General features: G+C 51.7%; 1 protein-coding gene across 1 annotated transcript; it reads right to left on the bottom strand.

The window, feature by feature from the left end:
* Positions 1–75: 75 nt before the first annotated feature.
* Positions 76–21643, bottom strand: COMP (cartilage oligomeric matrix protein). The gene is made up of 19 exons (XM_090027393.1): positions 21403–21643; positions 18275–18360; positions 16368–16419; positions 13371–13549; positions 12182–12319; positions 11329–11406; positions 11012–11170; positions 10054–10158; positions 9638–9745; positions 8793–8952; positions 6684–6802; positions 6325–6377; positions 5763–5956; positions 5197–5375; positions 4799–4847; positions 4045–4241; positions 3701–3873; positions 3365–3504; positions 76–2730 (listed from the first exon to the last, which is right to left on the bottom strand). The coding sequence occupies exons 1-19, from the start codon at positions 21497–21499 to the stop codon at positions 2672–2674; spliced, it is 2325 nt and encodes a 774-aa protein (XP_089883519.1). The 5' UTR covers positions 21500–21643; the 3' UTR covers positions 76–2671.
* Between the last annotated feature and the right edge of the window lie 340 nt (positions 21644–21983).

Here is a 21983-nt window from a genome sequence, read left to right on the forward strand (position 1 = left end):
GTGGATAGTCACATGTACGGACACAAGGGAGGCACTGTGGGTGACTTTGTATGGACATACAAACTGGAAGGATGGGCTTGACTCAGTTCGGGCAGGAAATGTGCAGACTCGTTATCTGGAAGGTTCAAACATGGGAAAGACTTTGGAGCCCCCCTTTAATGCTGCTTCTGGAGTTGCCCCCAATTCAGAAGCCCCCATGTGACAGGATTACTCCTGTCAGCCTGTCGTGACGATGGGTGGCCCCTGCCAGTTGTGGGGCTCTCTGTAATCCTGACGTGTTTGTGCTGAGGTCTTGGCCAAGCGCTGGATTTGGTAAGTGCTGCGCTGGATTTTCCTCTTGCAGTTTCAGTAGAAGCACATTTCTGCACTTCCTGATGTACCCTGTTTGCGCTGTGATCTGTTGGGATCAGCAGCTGTGAAAGACAGCTGCTTTCAGGTGATCCCTGCCAGCCCTCACAGCCTGGCACCCTGGAAGGTGGAGTTGAATGAGCAGTCACTGGGGCTTTCCTGGCTGTTAGCACCATGTAGGCCCCTGGGACCACTGTGCTGCAGTTCAGCAATCATTGTGGGTGATGTGCAGAAAAGCAGAGCCCTGACGGCTCTGCAGGAGTGCCAGAGGAAGGGTGAGATTATAGATGGAACAAGTCTGTGAGGCAGAGATCTCGGGTTTGCTCTCCTGGGTGCTTGCATGACCTTGGATAGACAGGTGAAGTGAGTTGGCCTACTTTGTCCACCTAAGATGCAGCTAATAACTTATTTATAGCCAGGCCACCACACACCTTAAAGAACTGCAACTTAGAGGATGGTGCAGCTGGACACTCTGTATGTGGACATTAAAGTGAGAATGTGAAACGATCGAGTGATTTGTCTGGCTGAACTTTTATGAAATTCATGCAAACAGCAAAGGCGAGGTGCAGCTGGTAAGGGCAGTGAAACCTGGTGTACGCTGATGATTAGAGCTGGCAAATAGGACAAGGGATGAATAGCAGCAGTTCTGTTAAGATGCTCCATGGATGGATGGCCAGCACTTGCAGCTGTGGTGAAGGACTTGGCCTCCTTGGGATTGACCTGGTCCTGGCTGTAGAGGTTCAGCTATATCAAAACTATCCTGGGGCAGTGGCAGGATGGCAAGCATGGTGTTGTGCATGGAGTAGAGCATGCTCTGGGGGACTTGGGCTGGATAGATGCATGTCGTGCATCCTGGTGCACTAGCACTGTCACCCTCCGAGCACAACTGATCTAGTCAGCGCAGATTTGGAGCTAGGAGCTCAGAGGCACGGGGACTTCAAAGTGGGGTTTGGACCAGAGCTCACACCAAGTTCAGCTCCCAGCCTGACTCAAGGAGAGGGAGGTGGATCTGCCATGGTTCAGGACTTGTCATGAGCCTGGGGATGAAAAATGCTAGAGCATCCCACAGAGGAGCACAGCCATGCAGCTTGTCCTCTGCCAGGAGGGGAAAAAAAAGGGAGAGTTTCTCTGCTGACAGTGGCCTGGGGAGAGATCCCTGATAGAATCAGAATCATAGACAATGAGGGTAGAAGGGACCTCAGGAGGTCGCATCCAGTCCAACCCCCCTGCTCCAAGCAGGACCAGCCCCAGCCAAGGCTTTGTCTACCCGGGTCTTAAACACCTCCAAGGATAGAGACTGCACCTTGCTAGATAACCTATTCCAGTGCTTCACCACCATCCCCATGAGAGAGTTTTTCCTAATACCCAACTTCACCTTCCCTTGCTGCAGTGTAAGCCCCTTGTTCTGTCAGCTGAGAATAGCCCAGCTCCATCCTCATTGCAGCCCTTCAGGGAGCTGAAGGCTGCTCTTAAATCCCGCTCTGTCTTGTCTTCTCTAGACTAAATCAGCCCAGTTCCCTCAACCTCTCCTCATAAATAGTCATTTCTAATACCCTTTTCTAACACCGCGATAGGAGCTCTAGCTGTAACTGGCACACTGAGCTAGTAGTGGCTTGCCTCAGCTGAACTCCACACTGCAAGACAGCGGGGTTTCTTCTGGCACATGTGGCATCCCATGTGGTCCCATCCACCAGCTGGGAGTTCCTCTTCTGCCCTTGTACCAGAAGGACTGGAGAAGAAGTACTTGTGTGCCAATAGCTCCGGCTGCTCCCTTGTCTGCAGCCGGTCACTGAGGGAGCCCAACCAGTCAGTGATCAAGGGGAAGTATGAGATCATTTATTATCCAAACATTGCAGAACAAAGGTGCCCTCTTAAAGTTAGTTTCATGTTCTGTGAGCAATGCAGCCCCTAGCCCCACCACCATGTGCCTGTTTCTGGCAGTAAGACTCGATTGAACACAGAGAAGGAAAGGAACTTCAGAGCCACTGAGTGGGGGAACATTCCAGGAAACCATCCATACTACACACTCGCACAGTTCCAGCCACTGCAGGTAGCTCCTCCCTCGGCACATCTGTGGCCACGTGGTGGAGAGCTAGTGCTACCAGCATTGTCATTTTGGCTTCTGTTCATGCTTGAACTCTACCCGTCTGCAATTTCAACAGACTTGCATAGCAGAGATTTGCTGATGTGGGGAAGAGGCCAGCTACGCAGTGACACCTGGTGCTGTGCAGAGCGCAGTGGTACTTACAGTTCTTGGTTCAGTATATCAGAGAGGCAAGAGCTGGCAGCTGAGCACTTTTTTTAAAGCAAGTTTCGGACAAACTTAAACCCTGTGCTGGTTTTGCTGGGTCTGGAATGTCTCGTAATCTCCTGGAACAGTGTCTGGAGGGGAGGGAGAGAAGTAGATTAGCAGAGGAAGTGGAAAGGGAAAGCAGTGGCATGAGCTGGAGGCGCAGCTGCATGGGGGTGACAGCAGGAGATGGACGAGTACTGGAAGAAAGCAAGACTTGCTGTGCGTGGGCTCCCCCACTGGGGAGCCTGTGGATCTCCTCCCTGAATCTCTGCAGTGCCCCTGCAGTGGCATTTGCGTATTCACATTTAAATAGCAGGAGTCAGCTTCAAACCCAAGAGAAGGTGCTGCCGGGCGCAGGGGCACTGCCCGTATTGTCCTAACCAACCTCCAGGGAAGTGACTGTTCTACCTCTAAACCTTCCGCAGCGTCAGTACCCCAGAAAGTCCCCGTGGTGCTGTCTGCATCTCAGCAGTGGCCAAGGCTGCATCTAGCTGAGGGACTCGCTGACTCTGGAGGGGAGGTCTGGAGTGCAGACAGGTGACCCTTCCTGTAAGGGAGGCTGGGGGCGAGGGGGAAGGGTTGCATCCTGATGCGCCTTTAAGTACAAAATGCAGGTCGGGTGTTCAGTCTGTCAGGAGAGCAGGGACCACTGCTACCCCAGACACACAGGCCTCTACATGCCAGGAGCAAGCTGTTCTCTGTGCTGACGTGTGGAGTACTCACCATTGCAACGGTAGCGCAGGTTTGACCAGATGATGTTCTCCTGGGAGAAGCAGAAGACACCCAAGCGACCCCCTCGCATGGTTGTATCAAGAACCACACCGGTGTCTGCTACCAGGTCAGGGCCTTCGTAGAAGCGAGCTCTGAAAAGGGACAGAGGGGTTGGGTGTCACTAGGTCTGGCCTTTCTCCAAGGAGGAGGGTTCTCCTTCCTGCCATGGTGTGAACAAGGGGAGGAGCACAGTGTTGGGATCTCACCACTGTTTCAACTACGCTTGAAATATTTGGGGCAGATTCCAGGTCCTCTTGGAAGGGGCACAGAGCAAATCCTGCCCCTTACCTGATGTAGCCAACTTGGGGCCGGTGCTGGAGGAACCAGCGGTAAGAGGTCTTGTCCTTCCAGCCAACGTTGCGAGGGTCTTTCCACAGCAGTTTGACCTGGTCAGCGGTGTCTCCTGTGTGCCACAGGGAATTGCGGAGATACTCGCCCGGGCCCGTTTTAGACTTCACAGCCTGTGGGAAGAGAGGTGGTCTTGGTCAGGGGGGGAGACCAAGCAGCTACGTTTGTGCACTACACAGGCCTGCTTGGTGTTGAAACAAGGCAGAAATCCCGCCCCCCGGTACTATTTTTGCCCCATACACACCCTGCCACCCTCGGCTCTTTCCCTGCAGCAGTCTTATTACCTTCAGCTGAATGCCAGGCTCAGCTACTGCTCGGAAGGGGTTCGCCTGCCAGTAGGTCTGCTCCATCTGCTTCCACATGACAACATAGAAGCTGGCGCTGTCCTGATAGCCGAATATAAAGCCAGCATAGTCGTCATCCGTAGCAGTGTTGACATGGAAGGTGCCCTCAAAATCCACACCATTGAATGCAGTGTAACCTTAAGCAATGGAGAGCAAACACATCACTCGAGTACCGAGCCTGCATGACTACCCTGGAGCGCCATCCATCCTGTTGCTGCTGAGTGTTCCCTCCAGGGAGCCAGACCCACTGGGCCCGTCCCTCTGTCTCTCCCCATGTTGGACTTCAGCTTCGGACTAGACCCTTGCAGCTCATCTGAGCTGCAGCAGTGTTGGCAGGGGAGTGTTGCACCCTGCACGGTGACCTCACCCCAGATAGATGGAAGCCAGCCTGCCCAAAGCCGGTTGTGGCAGGGAGGGCCAACACCTTTCACACCCCACAACTGCCATAGCTCCATCAGCCACACTTTGGAGGGCAGAGCAGGCCTTCACATAGCTTAGCAGAACATGCAAGCTGCTGAACAGCCTAGGTGCAAAACCCTCCTCTGCCTCTACCCCCAGTTCCCTGGTAAGACAAGAGCTCCTTTCACTGAAGGAGGAAGATAGTTGAACCATTTGAACAAGTCTCCCAAACACTCTTTACAGCTGTGCTAGAAAAGGAAATGTGCCCTTTTTAACAAGCCACGAGGTGTCTCACCTACAGCCAAGCCAGGATCGCTGTTCATGGTCTGGACAATTTCCATGCCCTGTGAAATGCAAAGGATGACCTGTTAGCACCACGGCTTGTAAGGCTGCATTTGTTCGTCCAGGAGAAAGGATGCGCAAGCGTGCCTCCCTCCACCTGGGCCAGCAGCAGGCCCTGCTGCAGAGAGGACAAAGGGAGTTCACAGAGCACCTCAACATGCAGCCAGCTTCCGACACAAGTCCTCTGTGTACTGCAACGCCCTTAGCTGAAGGCCCTCAGGGCAGGGGCAAGGGCAGCAGTGTCAGCCAGTAAAGGTTGAAGCCAAGAGGCTCAGCAAGGGCTGCCACACTGGCTTGTCCATGAAGAGGTGCAGCTGGCCCCCATCCCCCCTCTGACAGTCTGTCTCCTACCTGATTGAGGACGATCCAGTTGGGGTCAATCTGTGCATCACCCTCTGGGTCCAACACGACAGTCTGGAAAGCCCTGAAGTCTGTCAGCGTCACCTCCGCGTTCTCTGGGCACACGTCGATTCTGTCAATCACCCTGTCACTGTCAAAGTCATCTTCACACAGGTTCCCAACGCCATCACCTGGAAGGGATGCAGGAGAGGGGCTGACAAGGTGCTTGGCACTCAGCTAGCGCTCAGCCAGAGTTGTTAGAGGCTGTGTCTATGCCCCCCAGGGACGAGCCCTCTGCGAGGAGCTCAGCACCCCTCCTATGAGGTGGTTACATGGGAATCCCAACACATTCCCTCCTCTCTTGCTCGTGGGGATGCAGTTAACAGAGGAGGCTCACACCTGGAAATGTACTAACTGCAGGAGCTGCTGGCAGTGGCTGTAGGGGCAGCACCAAATAGCTCCTGACAGGGCCCTGGGCTCAGGTATGGAGGTAATCATCCTTGCAGCTGACATTAGGGTGTGACTGAAAGCTGGGGCTAGGCAAGTCACAGGGGCGAACACTGTCTTTATTCCCTCACCATCTGTATCCTCTTGGCCAGGGTTGGGGACCAGCCGGCAGTTGTCGGGGCCCGGAGGTTTGGTATCAGGGATGCCGTCATTGTCGTCGTCATCATCACACTCATCTCCAACCCCATCGCCATCGGTGTCCTGCTGGGAGCTGTTGGGCACCGTGGGGCAGTTGTCTCGTGAGTCCTGGTGGCCGTCCCCATCTCTGGCAGAGAGAAAAGGCTGCATGAGCAGATCAGGAGCTGGCACACACTTCAGGGGGAGAGCACACAGAAAGGGTCCCTGCTTCCACACGGCAAGGTAGGCAGGCTGCAGTGTGGGCCTTTTGCAATAAAGCATGCTGTACTTCCCCACCCCCTTGCTCTGCGTCCCCCCAAGACAGCACACAGCAGGTGGTGGTTTTGCCCACCCTGAACCTCACCTTGTAACTTGCCCCAGCATAGGTTTTAAAGCCCCCGGTGCGAGGCAAAAGTGGGCAGCATCTAGTTAAGTGCAGCTGTTGCTAGGTACCGAGCATACCTGAACCTCTCACTCCACGCAGCCTAAACCAGCAGCTGTGCAGCTAGTACTTACTGGTCCTGGTTGGTGTCACAGACATCTCCCACAAGGTCATGGTCTGTATCTTTCTGGTGAAACAAGACAGTGACAGACAGTGTAAACATGCTGCAGGCACCCCCAACCTACGTGTAAGCCCCAAGCCCGGAGATCTTGGAGTTCAGATGTCCCCTAGTCCCATTTGCCTCTAGCCAAAACGCCAAAGGAGCAAGCTAAAGGGAAAGCCTGGGAACAATCCCCCATCACCATAAACTGTGTAGCCAAGATACTTGCATTAGGAGGCATTTGTAGACTTGTATGGGTCAGCCTGCCTGCAGCGCAAGGGACAGGCTTTCACTACACCTAGTCATTCAAGGCCAAGGATGTATTGACTCTACCTGGTCTGGATTGCTGATGGTTGGGCAGCTGTCACACACATCGCCTATGCCATCCCCATCACTGTCCTTCTGATCAGGATTAGGGATCTTCTTACAGTTGTCCACTGCATTCTTGATTGCTGCAAGAGATGTACAGTGAGCCCTTCTAGCCAGTACTGCCTCTGAAGGCAGCTAGCGCACACACGGTGGCTACAGGGCAATGGCTCACTGTTCCATAACACATTGGCTTCAGTTAGTGCCTGCGCTTGTGTGAATCCACCTGTGTACCTGCTGTGTACTCACTGACTTTCATCCTTTCAGGAGCTACATCATCAGGGAGGAACCCAGAGCCCTGCAGTGGTTTGGCGCCCAAAGCACATACCCACAGAGCAGCAGTCCCTTCCACAGACTTCTGAGGGCTTGGGGCAAGCATGCACAGGCTGAAAGGGAGTCAGGGGCCTGAGACAACCACTGAAGTACTGGGGCTTCTTGCGCATGGAAGAAGGCTGCCCGCCCTCACACAGCCTAGAGGTGAAAGCACATGAGTGTGGCCAGGACTCAGCAGCTTAGAGCGGCTTCTTACATCTGCCCAAAGGCCAGAGCAATTCCCACAGTTACGTGCTGCAAGCACCCAGGTGGGCCACATCTCCACTAGACCTTCCCCTGTTTCTGCAGCTCCAACACTGGAAACCTTTGTGTCTGCACATTAACACTGGCGCAGACCTTCTGGCAGCCTGGCCAGGACCCTTCACCAGCATGCAAGCTGCTCTCAGGTCCTGTGTAGGATGGTTGGGTTCTTCCACCTTTACCTAGCCACCAACTAGCAGGCCTGCTTCATAGGAGCTGGGGGCATGTGGTGCTGGCTCTCCTTCCACATGTGTCCAGGCTTTCTGTTGCTGAGACAAGCCTAGAGGCCTTTACCAAGCACCTTGAAAGGGAACCAGTCCATTTCCTCTGTGTATAAGAGGCAGGAGGCAGGCAGCGCTATCCCACCAAGGCTTAATGGTTGCTGGACGTGTCTTCCTGTGGTCCTGCTACAGAGCCACTGCAGAAAGGGAGGGAAAGTTTCCACGGCGTGGCTGTTGAGATGGAGCTCACACTGGGGAAAGGGCTGCAACCAGTTGCCAGGGCAAGAGTCCTGTACAAATGTGTTTGATGTGTCACCCCGTTAAGGTCCCTAGCCACATCTGTGCTAATAAGGCTTAGGAGAATTGCAGCGAGTCAGGGCTGGGCAGCACAAGAGCTGTGAGCTGTCTGGGAACAACTGTCTAAAGAGGGGTCAGGCGTAGTGGGGGGAAACATGCACGACTGCAGTGGGTTTTCGGCTCCCCAACAGACTTCGTGGATTAGCCTTGGCTTGTCTTATTGCCTCTCGGCTGTTTGACTTGGGAGATGCAGACAGCATTTCCCAAGGCCTGAGACAGATGAGGAATGAGCTAATCAGAAACCTGCTCAACCTCACTCCTCCCATTGTGCCATTTGCTACCGCCTCTGTGCCAGCCAGAAGCAGAAGCAGGAAGCAGCAACTCTCCCGTGGCACCAGATGCTCGGGAAGAGTCTGCTGCTGGATTTCCATTATTGCAGGCTGGAGCCAGGTGATGTCTGTGCACATGTGTAGCAGACAGAGACAGTGTGCAGACAGCTTCTACAACCAGACCAACCACTTCCTGGGGTGCAGCCCTGACACCTGCTGCCCCGGCCCAGTCACTCAGAACTCCCTGGCTGTTTCTCCACTTTCTCATCAGGAAAGCTGGAAGTGAACCCTGCTCCATGAGCTGAGTACCGTCAGTCACAATGAGGTCAGCATGCCCAGCAGTCTCATTTCCCTTAGGAGGCAGCTGTAGCTCAGGCTGGGCAAGGAGAAGGCACCAGTTCTTTGTGCCAGCCACCAGGCTCTGTCACTTACGTGTAGTGAGAGCCAGACCATGAAGGCCCCTGGCTTCCCTCCTGATGGAGAACTCCAGGCCCTGCTGCTTTAGCCACTCTGAAATGAGTGCTTTTCCTGCACAGCTGCAGGTCTCCACTCTGCCTGTGGCTGAGGGACTGGGCCAGCCCAAGGTGCTGCAGTTACACTAGCGCTGTGGCACTTCCTTCAGGATGCACCCACCCCCATTCCCACTCGACTCTTACTGTCTCCATCCATGTCGTCATCGCACTCGTCGCCCTTCCCATCACCATCAATGTCCCTCTGGTCGTTGTTCTTCACGTTCCGGCAGTTGTCACAGACATCACCAAAGCTGTCCTTGTCTGCGTTGCGCTGGTCTGTATTGCGCACAAAGACACAGTTGTCCTGCCAAGGGGAAGGAGAGAGGTGAGGATGAGGGCAGCCTGATGAAACTGGGCATGGCAGCAGGGAGCAGGACAGAGGGCCACGAGGATAGAGAGGGCTGCTTAGAGCACCCTATTCTGACTGGTCTGAGCCCGGTGCTGGCACTGGGGATGGTCCCCTTGATGAGGGCACAGGCCATGACAGTACAGCAGCCAGTTCAGCTGCACCAGCAAGAGCCTGAGGCAGCACCTACCCAGAAGGACACCAGTACACCTCAGGCCTAGCACTGGAAAGAGATGGGAATACCCTGCTCTTCCCTACCCTCCACTCACAGTCTGAATCTCTGCCTTCCCAGTCCCTCCCTGGAGCATTTCAGTAGGGAGGGAGGAGTTCTGGCCCCATTATACAGGGCAGGAGGTTCCCCAGGGTACAACTGAAGCCCACAGTCCAACATAGCTGGTGCAGTTCAGGTTCAAGTGGGGTTCCATAGAGTCCACCCAGCTGCCAGGGGCCTGACCAGAGCCAGCCACACCACCCATGTCAGAGATGAGTCTGTGACAGGTTGGGTCCCAAACTGTGGCTAGCGATGGAGCACAGTAAGCTGGGACCTCTCATGTCCCTGGTCCCTGATGACAAAGGTGGCTGCAATGGGGCCCGCCCCCAGGAGGGATGGAGGTTTTTTGGGGGGAAGCATCAAAGTCCAAACCTCAGTATTTAATATCCCGTCTCCATCCGCGTCATCATCGCATGCATCACCAATGCCATCCCTGTCTGCATCCTCCTGGCCAGAGTTGGGGACAGTCAGGCAGTTGTCCTGCAGGAGACACAGCTGTTAGGTCCCAGGACCTGCTAGTGTTTTGACCACACCCTCCACCCACATGGTGCTTGGCAAGGCAGGGGCCAGCCCTTGGGCCCTTTCAGGCCAACCGTAGAGGACCTGGGAAGGGTGGGGGTGTCCTTGTGGCCAGGACCATTTTAGCCAGCTGGGGACCTGGTACCCAAAGTGTGTGCAAGAGGACATGACCTGTCTGATCAGCCTCTGTGCCAGGCTCATGCTCCACACTGCCCTGTTTTGCTGATACTGCCCAGTTCCTTGCTGAGCAGGTCAAGGTGGTGTCCTACCTTACGGCACTTGCGGTCTGTGCAGCGCAGCTTCTCATCAGGGAACCCATCGATGTCGGTGTCCTTCCCGCAGATGTAGCCATTCCCTGCCCACCCTACAATGCACTGCAAGACAGCAGAGCCAGGGAGTGAGGCTGTGGCAAGCCCCAGATTGGCCACCTCCTGCTCTGCTGAACATGTGCCTCCACGCTGTGGGACTGTACGCAATGAACTCCTCTGTTCTCCAGCTCTGCAGTCTATTGGCAAAACATCCACTTGAAGGCACAATTACACTGCCACAAGGCATTAGTTCAGACCTGTGCTCTTGGCGGGAGCCCGAGGTGTAAGTGAGAAATACAGCAGCAAAGGCCTTCCCCTGTCATAATGCACACATAATGCCTAATGCAGGGTGCCAGACTGTAGCGCCCATTTGAACACGGATCATGCCTCCTTTCAATGCCTCTGTAACTCTGCAGAGCTAGAGAAGCACACAGCTCAGAGTATGCACTCAGGCTCAGGAAGGCAACCTGCCACTCTCTGCTCCGTGGGCAGCTAGCCACAGAGTAGAGCATTAAAGAGGAAAGAACTGGCACAGAGCAGTGGTTCTCAAGCTTTTGGGGTCATGTGCCCCTTTCTTGTGTTCTCTGTGTACCCCTCTAATTCAGTGTTACAGAGAACAAAGAGTCACATTTTGTCACTGGAAACTCATGGTAACATTGCCAGCAAACCAAAACAGATGGAGGAGTTGTTCCTTTCTTCTCTATTTCTAGTTCCTCTTCCCCTTCCGGTAGAAGTCTGCTGCACACCCCTGGGGATCACATGCTTAGGTTTGAGAGACTGGTACAGCCCTGAGTGAGTGACACATGATGACCAGAAGGGGGCAGTGACAGATGTGAGCCAAGGGATTCTTGAAACTGGTTTGAGGCTAAAAAGTCAAAACTGACCCTGCTGTGTGAACCAAGGGAGGTCTGGGTCTTACCACACAAGAGATGCTCCCATCGCGCTCAACGATGCACTCAGCCTTCTCATGGCATGGGCTGAGTTCCCCGTTAGGACAACGTCTCTGTGTCTGGCTTCTGCACCCAGTGACTTGGTCCCCGATGAAGCCAGGCTTACAAGCTCCACACTTGTAGGATCCCTACAAGAAGAGCAGCAAGCAGAAGCTATCACATGGGTACAGGGAAAGCGGTGTCTGAACCCCTCAAGCAGCTGGTGTCTGCTGTGCCCCAGCTGTGAGAAAGCTACTTCCAGGTGCTGGGGTGTCAGGCCCGGGCTAGGCCAGCTGGCAGTACTCACCCGGGTATTAATGCAGATGGAGTTGGGGACGCAGGTGGTGGTGCCAGGCGTCTCGCACTCATTGATGTCAGTGCAAACCTGTGCAGCGAGGAGGAAGTGGGAGGGGTATAGAACAGATATATACAGTGACTCACAGTCCTGCTTAACACCCCCCAGGGCCCATGCAGCTCAGCATTCCCCTCTGGCTGAGCCCCAGAAGGACCTGCTGCTGCTGCTTCATGATCCCCCTCTGGGGGTCAATCCCTTGAGGAGTCCCCCAGGCTATGGGAAGTGTTGAACGATCTCTGCCACTGCAGCTCTCCAGCCAGGCAGCAGTTTTATTTAAGGGTGGCTTGTTGGGGCAGTCTCACGACAAGACGTATCAGTCACTGGAGGAGGAAAAGGCAGAGGATGCTTCCCCTGAGCCAGCTGATGGCTCTCAGCCTCCTGCTGCGCCCTCATGTCCTCTGTAGATGCCTTATACATCCCAACAGGGCTGGTTGGGATGCCAGGCACTAGGCATCCCACCGCCCCACCACTGCACAGCATAGTGCTGGGGTCCTCGGGCTGGGCTTCTTGCCAGGGGTATGAGTGCTTATTGTCTGGCCCTTGGTTCTGTCAAGTCAGGCAGGGAGCGGGCAAGTCTCAGTGCTGAGCAGCAGGAATGAGTCACTGTGCCACTGACTTGCTGCACACCTTGGGCAAGGCATTGCTTTCTGTGCTTTGGTGCCCTCAGCTCTAGAAAGGCATGGACGATTCACCTCCACCTCAGGGCTTTGAGAAACTGAACTGACATTTGCCTGGGGCTTGAGACCACTGGGTGACAGTGCAAAGGGTTAATGGTTACCACTGGAGTAGTTTCGCTGGGAGTTACCTGTCTGTTGGCTCTGGCAAAGGGTAGTCCAACCCCTTCCACAGGTTGCCCAGAGTAGCCAGGAGGGCAGGGGTCACAACGGTAGCCAGGTGCTGTGTTGGTGCAGCGGACTTTGGCGAAGCAGGGATTGACAGAGCACTGTGAGAAGGAAGGAGAGTGCTGAATCACTCATCTCAGCTGCAAGCCAGTTGCTCCCCAGGTAGAATGTGAAGGAGCAGTGCAAGGAGAGTAAACCCCACTGGTTAGAGGGACTAGAAATTCTAAATTTATTTGTGAGGGGAGAGCACAGCTCCCTCAGGTTGCACACAGGTGCCAACAAAAAAGCAAACTGCCTTTTGAGTCTCTCATTTGGTTTCCCCTAAGGCACCATCTGTTACCTGAAATCCTGCTGCTTAGCAGTGTCACTGAAGCCAAAGTGCCAGACCTTCTGGTGCACTGCCCTTGGCTCTCATTTCCCAGCAGTTCACTTACCATACAGAGAGGTCCCTGCCCTTTCCACAGGAGTTTGCAAGGACTCCAGTCCCAAAGGTTAAGCAAAGAGTATCATTTCCCTCACTGTCATGTCAATCACGTTCTTATGCACAGGCTACAGCAGCATTATACCCCAGCGACATGCAGGAACCTCAACGACTGAACATTTCCCCTAGAAAAATGCAGCCATGGAGAGAACAAGCCTGTGCTAACTTAACCCCTCACTCCTGAAGGCTAACTGAGAGCGCTGCCTACTAGAGGCTGCATAGAGATGATGGAAACCTTGGGCTCCTTTTAAGCATCCAGAGGGGGCCAGCAATGATGGCTTCACTGCATGCAGAGTACACAGATTCAAGCCCTTTCTACAAGGCCATTTTCATTCCATTCATTCCCTAGATGTTAAGATAGGAAAGGACTGTTGGTTCTCCAGTCTCATCTCCAGCACAGATCATGCCAGAGGCCCTCACCCAACACCACCTGCATCAAACCTAGGGCTTCTGTTTGACTGTAAGAATCTCTTGCAGAAAAGACGCCCAGTCTTCACTTAGAAACCCCCCACCATGGAGGAAACGGGGGGTTAGATACAGGTCCCACTCCACTGGCACCATAGGGACTCTGGCTTGTTTCATGACACTGGGACCCTCCATTACAGTGCTCCATAGAGGAGTTAGCTTCACCCTTTTGTAGCTCCCATTTGGTCACCACAGGGGGTCTGTACCTCATTGATGTCTGTGCAATGTGTCCCATTGCCTGTATATCCTGGAGGGCAGCCTCCACAGCGGAAGCCAGGTTCGGTGCTGGTCTGGGTACAGGTAACGCCGGGGAAACAAGGGTTTGGCATGCATCTGTTGAATGCCGTCATGCTGATCCCTGGGCCAGTCACCTCTGTGTGCATGCCTGGGGAGCACAGGCACGTTAGAACAGCTCTTGCCATACTTATCCTTCTTCAGTCCCATCTAGTTAGGGGGCAGGGCAGGGGGGCTTCAAAGTGCTTCACAAATAATGAACTGCCTCTACAACCCTCTGGGAGGCTGAGAGGTGACATCCCCACATTACAGCAGCTTGACAGAGGCCCAAGAGCAATGGCAAGAATGGAAAATACAACCAGGAGTCCTAACATCTCACCTAGTGCCCTTAATCACATCACTGTCCTCAGTGGCCTATCAGCCCGTATTTATCCCAGCAGCAAGAAGCAAATGGATAAACTCTTATAGGGCCATAAAGCCTCCAGAACCAGCCCTGGTGATGGGCTCAAATACTGCTAGATTAGGGCCTATCTGGCAGCTTAAAGGTTAGCCCAAGAGAGCCATGACCCATTCTGTCTTGCAGAGCAGGTGTAGCACTGGTGTACAGCCCTCTCTTTGGTGCTCTGGAAGCCCTGAGGATACCCCAGGAATGCAAAATAATCCCTCTCTCCCCCATGTGAAAAAGAGCTGTGCAGAGAGAAGCTTTCAGGAGCTCCCAGCCTCTGCAAAAGAAGGTACATGCCCTCAATTAGCTGTGTCACTTCATAGCTTAGAAGACCTCTTGGATTTCCTGACAACTTAGGGAGACTAGATCACCTTTGTTTGGCTGGGAGACCTCACTGCAGGCTGGCAAACTAGGGTCTGCCTCAGCCACTCACAGCCTCATCACTTTTCAGTGGCAATAGAGGAGTGTGAGATACCTAGGCACAGGGCCTTCAGTGCTCCAGGAAATTCCAAGTAGTGCAGAATCTGCCCAAGCTGCTGCAAGTACATGAAACCTGTCCTTTGTGCTCAGCATTGATCACCCAGGGAATTTCCAAAAGTTCAAGGTCTGGGTCCTTGGAGATGCTCCATGGCCTGAGCCCAGAACACCTAATAGAGCCTGATGCTGCAGGCTGAAATGTGTCATGAACAGCTGTGCTCCTCTGGCACTACAGAACTTTCCAAGAAGGGTAAAGCTAGTTTGTGTAGAAGAGGGGCCTCTTCTGGAGGTGGGCCAAGGACTGTGCAATTAACTCCCTCAAGAACATGGGACCACAGCAAGACCCCCTTGTGCAAGTGCCAGGCAGGCTCCTCCAGCTTTGGTTCCCTCCATATCAATGCCTAATGCATACGTTAAATAGGTAACTGAAGCCCCTCCACAACAAGACACTCCACTGCTCACCTCTTTCCCTAGGAAGAGGATGAAAAAACAAACAACACATGACAGATGTTAGTCACATTGCTCCATGCACCACTGGAACAGGCTCTGATGCAGTGGTGATGAGTGTGGTATAAGAACCTCCATAAAACAGAACAACAAGTGGAGAAGGCAGAGATCAAGTGAGAGAGAGAGAGTTCAAGACAGTTTTACGAGCAAGTTATTAAAACAATTGCTGTGGGTGACTGCAATTCTGTTCTGCAGATCCCAGAGGCTTTGGCTAATCGCTTTTCCAGCAGACGAACAACCTCTCCAAATGTGGAAACAGTTACTGCTCTATCCTTTGGATGTGCCGGCAAACAACACAGCATCTCCAGGAGCTGTGCAGTCTTATGCCAGATATACCAGAAGTGAGTCTCAGCCCACAGCACAAGTTACCAGACAGCAGAGGATGCGACAGTTAGGTGAAATGTGATGGCACTCTTTCCTGAATCCCCTGCAATTAGCCCCCTGGTTTGGGTGGTGGTAAGTGGACCATGTAGGAACTGGCAGAGCATGCCTCTTGGGGGTGATGTTCCATTTCTTTCACAGCTCAAGAGCAGCCAAACCCAACCAGCCAGACACACCCAGCCATGCATTCCTGGGCAATTCTAACACATGCCTTGGTTGTTAGCAGACTTGTGGCTGGGCAGCTTTCCGCACCTGAGAATGTAAAGATCCCCCAGAAAACTGGAGTGTGGCACAGCCTCAGGCTGTTACAAAATGGAGTTTATGAACAGCTGAGCAACCTAATAACTGGACTCTGGTTGCTGGGTAAGCAACCAAATAGCTCTCCAATGAAATAGGGGAAGAGGGGGAGGAGAGAGGGAAGGAGAGTTCAAGGTGGAATAGACCTGGGCAACATGGACCTAGAAGACTACTCTGTTTTGGGGCCTGACCTCACGCCATGTCACTGGGTTTGCCTCCAGTGAGATTTTCACACAAAAGGCCGTGTGGATACTTGTGTCTTTCTACAGGCAACCATTTATCTTATGTTAGAGAGGAACGTGTTTGACCTAACCCAAAGTAAGAGTGTCTGCACATAGTTCTACACCAGTTCAATCAAACCAGTGTAAATTTGTGTAGACAAGACCAGTGCTTCAGAGAGAATGAAGCTTAAGTGAGTGGTTCTCACCCTCATCCTACCCCCCTCACATAAATGATCTGCCTTCAATTACTAAAGAGCCAACAGGCTAGGACGGACCTGAGCTAGCAGCCTGAACACAGATCTGGGATCCAGAAACTCCCATGTGCTGGCCCTGAGAACACAGGCTCACTGCAGGACCTTAGGAAGCCATTACTTTGAATGTTTTACCCACCTATAATAGCAATAAGAGTCTTGGCTGCTTCCTGGGCTGTAGGAATGAACTGGAAAGCCCTACAAATATTTGAAGTGTGTTAAGAGCAGCAATACCAAGACCAGAGATTACCCTATGACTCTTCTAGTGAATGTGGTGCAAGCCAACTTGATGGGGACTGCATAACATGGTGTTTTACTGTCAAGTCCAACAAATGTGCAAGACAGGAAGTGTACAGTCAGACACGAGGCATTTAAACATGCAACACTCACCACAGGCATCACACTCCATGACTGTGTTCTTCAGGAATGTTATCTCCTTGATCTAGAAGGGAGCAGGAATCAATATTTAGCTGGATACCGAGTGTGGCTCCCACCTAAGCTAACACAAGCTAGAAGTGAACAGTACATGAGGTACAACTCTAGGTTCTGTGCACAACGCATATTTTATCTGGCCCCATCCAGACTAGAAAGCTAGCTTGCACTTGGAAACACAGTTGGCCAGCATGTTTTCCAGATGCGACTTTGCACTTAGTGCTGGCAGGTTTAACACTTTTGAAGCATCTTATCTGGTCATGGGGAATCTGCTACACAAACCAAACTGGCTGGCTAGGTCATTTCAGCTCTGATTTCTGTTGTTCTACAGGCAGCAGATGTGCCAGGGAAGGACTGGAAATCCACAGCCCTGCTCAGGAACAATTACCTTGCTGCCCTTCAGCACCCTGCACACCTCATGTTCTCTTCACTGGTAGTTCCTTTTGTGGGGCACCTACACAGAATCATCTGTCTATGCTTCCTCCACGACTCCCAGGTACCAAGGCAGGTTCTAATTTTATAATAAACACTTCCTCCATTCATTGTTTACCTGGGGTCACACAAAATTTAGTTTAATGTGTGTTAACTTAAGCTAACCCAGACACAGATCTAAAGCAAAGTCCCTATTCTAAAATATCACAAGTTTGGGGGAGGAAATGGAGGAAGTTTGGGTCATGAATGGAACACAGCTAATCAGCCCCATCTCTAGTTCATCTACAAACTGCTTTATGCCGTCGATTCATGGGCCTGAAATGGCCAGTTTTTACTACTCTCATTGCCGCCCTTCACTGCCAACCTCTGCAAAGCTGGATCATGGAAAATTAAGCTACAAAAATCTTTGTGCGTGTTAAAGAAATTAAGGGCACATCTGCACAAGCTTCCACCGTGGCTCTCCAAGCATGTACATGACTCCATCAGCAGGGAGGGTCTTTTTAAAAGGCTAGACACTGTTTGAGAAAGAAACCAGGGCAAAAAAGTGGGGAGCAGGGAATGAGAGAACAAATAGGAAAACCTGCCAAGAGAGGCAGTGCTAAGCTGGAAGGGGATGCTGGAAAGCATCACCCCAGGCTGCCAGGAACCGTGTCTGACCTGATTCCTAGTAAATACTGGGTATTTATGCAGAAGCCTGAAATGTGAAAGTAACTTAATGCAACAGATGGTTTTGCAGATCAGAGGCTGCCCAGTTTGCACTGGCACAGAGGCCTGGCTGCCATTCCTGTATCTGGCAGGCAGAGCCTGCTGCCCTCAGTGCACAGCCTGGAGAGAGGGAGAATGGAACTTCTATGTAGTCAGAAAAGAGCCGACCAGACAAACCATGACCAACTCATTAAAATGGGGACAGATCTGAACTCCCCAAAGTTCTCATCTCCCTCAAACTTCTGGAGCCAGAGAGGTTTAGGATCAACAGGAGAAGACAGGGCAGTAAATACAGGGCTTGTGTAGGTCCTATAGGACTTCTGTATTTAGGACACTACTAGGGGTATTGAAAGAGCTCCCATCTCTTCCAAGCCTGGCCTGTTCGCTCATTGCACAAGCCCACAAAACCAAGGAAAAAGTGACTTGGTTGTTCCACTCGCGCATGCCCAGCTGTGTGCGTGTCTATTTGAATAAAAGAGTCGCTCTCCAATTCAGTTAATTTTCAAAAGACGTGGGCACAGGCAGCAGAGCACGTGCCTGTATCAGCCCACATACAAGGCAGGGGTGCTCAGAGCCAGTAGTGGGGCCAGCAGCATATCCTTCTTCTCCACAAGTGGCTAAACCACTTTACCCCAGCCAAGAAGAATGCATCCTGCTCAACTGGCCAACATAACAGGCAGGACCCCCTCGGTCCCTCTAGCACAGTGTGTAAGGCCTTTCTTACTTACCTGCTGCTTCAGCAAGTCTCTGACTTCCAGCAGCACCCTGTTCGTCTCTCTCATCTCAGCCAGCATCTGGGGCCCAACATCGCCTCCTACAGAAACCACAAGTGTCAGGACCTGCAGATAACGCTGCTAGTCATGTTCTACTCAACTATTGCTTGGCTTGTATATTCTGGGTTCTTACCACTTTGTCCTTTCTGAGCATTGCCAAATACCCCATTGAACAGCCCTCCCCAGGCCCAGGCTCAAAGGAGAATCCATTCCTGTTGGACAGCACAGAGCCAGGACCAGAGGGCAGCAACATTAACAGAAAATGTGGGTTTTTTTAAATCAAAAGAGAACCATTGAATTGGATCACAAGAGCTCAGTGTCAGGGGAGCCTGATGCCTGAACTGTTTCCTGGGCCCATCCCAAAACAAGATGAATGATGGTCTAAGGTGGGTGAATGGCAGGAGCAGCATTCTTGGTAACCGACCAAACCCCAGTGCACAAGGTAACACTTATCCCCAAGCAAACACGTGGGTTAGCCTGACAATCTAGTGGTTAGGAGAGCCACTGATGTGGCAGTTTAGTGCTGTTTGGGCACTGCAGGGCTTTCTGGCCAGGAGGATAGGAGGAGAGAGGCAAATTTACAGCTTGAGGCAGTGGAGGCTTATGTGAAAGAGCAGCACAGAAAGCTCATTGAGCAGGCTGTCGGGGGGTTGCTGCCAGGGACAGAAAGCAGGGCTGCTGCATGTGGGCACTGCCAACCCTGCCCCTGAGTGACAGTTGTCTCTTTACCTGCTTCTGTCACACAGGGAGCTTTGCTTTCTCCCTGTCACACAGCAGCAGCTTCCACTGGAATAGAAAACTGCCTTGCAGTGATTTTTGGAATGCAAATAGATATGTGCCCACCCACAAAGAGGCAGAGACTGCAGGCTGCAACTCAAGGGAGAATGAACAGAGCTGTGCAAAATGTCTCCTAGGTCATCACCAGCATCAAAAGAAAATCTAGAGCATGTGTCTCCGTCTGAGAGTACAACCCTCAAGACCAACTGCCTGGGGAAAATGCCATATGATTTAGGATATGGCACAATCATTCATGCCTTGTCACCTACAGGTGACATCCTGGGGGCCATCCTGCACCATTACACTTAAAGAACTTGAAACTAATAGGGAACATGACTGGCTGCCTGTTGAGCACAGCCTCCCAGCAACCTGCATTGGCTCCCACTTTGTTTGGGGATGAAATTCAAGGCAACTCTTTTGATCTATAAATCCCTGAGTACTTTGGGCCCTGTCAGCCTCAGAAACAGCAGTTCCAGAGCAGGTGTAATCTTCCAATTCTCTCAAGTAAATACAGTCAGGGCAACAAAAGGCAAGACATTCTCAGCCACAGATCCCTAGGCCAGCATTTCATACATTCTCCCTTCTCCCTCCTGTCTCCCTCTTCTACTTCCCAGCCTCTACCCTCTTCTGTTAGACCTTGGACTTAAGCATCTTTGAAGGCAGGCTGCAAACCTCATGCAACTTCCTGGGCTTTCCTATGGGAGAAAGGGCAGACAGATGGGGGGCTCTAGAGCTAGGCTTAAATCCTGTTGTAAAAATATGAACGGCACACTTATATATAACAAAGTAAGAGCCCAAGACAGATAGAACAAGCTGCAATCTGCAATGTTCCCCCTATGCCAAGTTGGAAAGCAGCACACTTATTCTTCTCCATAGTCTTTCCAGAGCATTTCTAAAGGAGCTGTGCTTTTTGGTATCTTGGGGTATTGTCTACTGTGGGATCCAAGGATGTCTGGAGCTCGTGTGTTTGTTGCCCAGTACTGCTCAGTGTGGGTTGCAAAATGTATCTTGGGTGGTTAGTCTGAACAAAACTCCACACAGCAGCAAGCTATCCAGCCAGCAGTACTGAAGCCAACATATTTAAAGCTAACTGGGGCACATCTATGTGAGCTGCAGTTGCTTGTGGCTGCAGTGGAGATGCAGCAGTAGAAAGAATGCAGTAGGTGTATCTCCCTTCCACGTGCAGCTCTGTGCAATTGGTCAGGGACACTACTGCTGGAAGGAGCCATCTTCCTCTGAAGCACAATGTCAATATCAGAGACAGGATGTCAGATAGGTGAGGATGGGGGTGAGGGAAGCAGCTGTGTTCCTCTGTACAGCATGTTGCCCCTGAACCTGAAAGTCTGGAAGGCTTGCTCTATAATCACCTTGAAGTCTGGCTGGATATATGTAACCTCTCCAGCATATCTTGGTTTGGAAAATATCATAAAAGCATCTTACTAAGACCCATATACCCGATGAAAGTCACTTTTCTCATCTGACTGAGAATAGGCAGGGAGAGGGTCAAGTCATTACTAAGTTTGAAGAAAATGTTCCATGCAAGCTCTGCATCACTGTTCCAGTCAGCTTCTGGTGGACCCGAGCAGGTTCATCCGTCCCTGCTAAGAAGATGCTGTTTCTCAAAGGAGAATGTTTTAATACACAAATTCACACAAAAGGGGCCATGTTCCCACATGCAGCTTCCCCAGGCTGCCACTGCTTATTTTGCTATTCGTATTCCTGGGCTCTCTCAAGTACAGCACACCCAGTCTGCTGTTCGGAACTTGGCTTTTGGGTCTGGCTCTGCTGGATGTGTGAATCACAGTCTCCCAGATCTGAACAACGGAGGGAACAACCTCCTGCTCAAGAAGTGGACCACTGCAATGGATCCCAGAAAGAGCTGAGTTCCTAGAAGATAGAGCACACAGGGAAAGCTTATGTGCACAGAGCATGCAGAAATTTGCAGGTAGCTGCCACACAGCATCCTGGGTCAGCTGAGTCTTTCATCTAATCACTTGCAAAACAAAGATTACTTGCCAGGGACACCTTCTGTTACCTTTACAAGAAGCATAACAACAACACATATTTGGTCCTGTTCATATGCCAGAGGAAAAGGTTTAATTTGCAAAACTTTCCCTGTCCAGGAGAAGGAATATAGTCCAGCACCAAAACGTTTACACTGTTGGGCAGAAGAAAACTGCAGTCAAAATACAGATTTCAAGCAGCAGCAGAAGCAGCTGACTTGTCACCTTTCTCCTCTCTTCTAGGCAGCAAAATGGGGTTTGCAGAAAGGTCTGAGAACATAAAGGTAATTAAAGCTTACTTACCTCCAACACTTGTCATCTGACTTGATGTAAAAGAACAGAGGCTCAGGAGGAAAGCGAAGGCTAGAGTCGCAATCATGTTGGAATCTCTCCGCGGCATGGACGTGTGGGCTTCTGCACAGTCTGTTAACCTGCAGGTCTGCCTCTGCTCCCCATTAGTGGCTGTGGTTTGCTATTTATGAAGTCGCATTCCTTCCTCTGAAGTTCTTATTCTCTGATGCTGGACTAGGGTGGACGTCATTTCTGGCAGCTAGTCCTCAGAGAAAGCTACAAAAGTAAACAATATGAGAAAATCATCAAGAAAGTGGCTTAGGACTTCTTAAAAAAAAAAAAAAAAAAAACAGCCTGTACCAAGAAGGTCAGAAAATTCCAGAATTACATAGCTTCTACTTTGGATTGGTGTTTTTTGGAAAGGCAGGAAAAAGGGAAGTGGGTTTTACCACTCTATCCCTAAGAGCATTTCTAGCATCACTACCTGGAATATATGAACTTCTGAAGTGTCCAGGTTCTGCTACAGCTTCAGCAAAGGCCTCTTTGGACACCCAAAGGCCTTTCTACCACCTGAGCTCAGAAACTATATTGCC

Source organism: Crocodylus siamensis, chromosome 14, assembly GCF_052110815.1.
Source record: "Crocodylus siamensis isolate JL-2025a chromosome 14, ASM5211081v1, whole genome shotgun sequence".
Classification (NCBI taxonomy): Eukaryota; Metazoa; Chordata; order Crocodylia; family Crocodylidae; genus Crocodylus; species Crocodylus siamensis.

What these genes read in the sequence shown, in the direction of transcription:
- COMP (XM_090027393.1), bottom strand. Translation starts at nt 21,499, where the DNA reads ATGCCGCGGAGAGATTCCAACATGATTGCGACTCTAGCCTTCGCTTTC. An exon ending in TGACGACATGGATGGAGACA is followed by an intron (nt 6,803 to 8,792) that starts GTAAGAGTCGAG and finishes CATCTCTTGCAG; the next exon opens with CAATCAAGAATGCAGTGGAC. An exon ending in TGTGACACCAACCAGGACCA is followed by an intron (nt 5,957 to 6,324) that starts GTAAGTACTAGC and finishes TCTCTCTGCCAG; the next exon opens with AGATGGGGACGGCCACCAGG.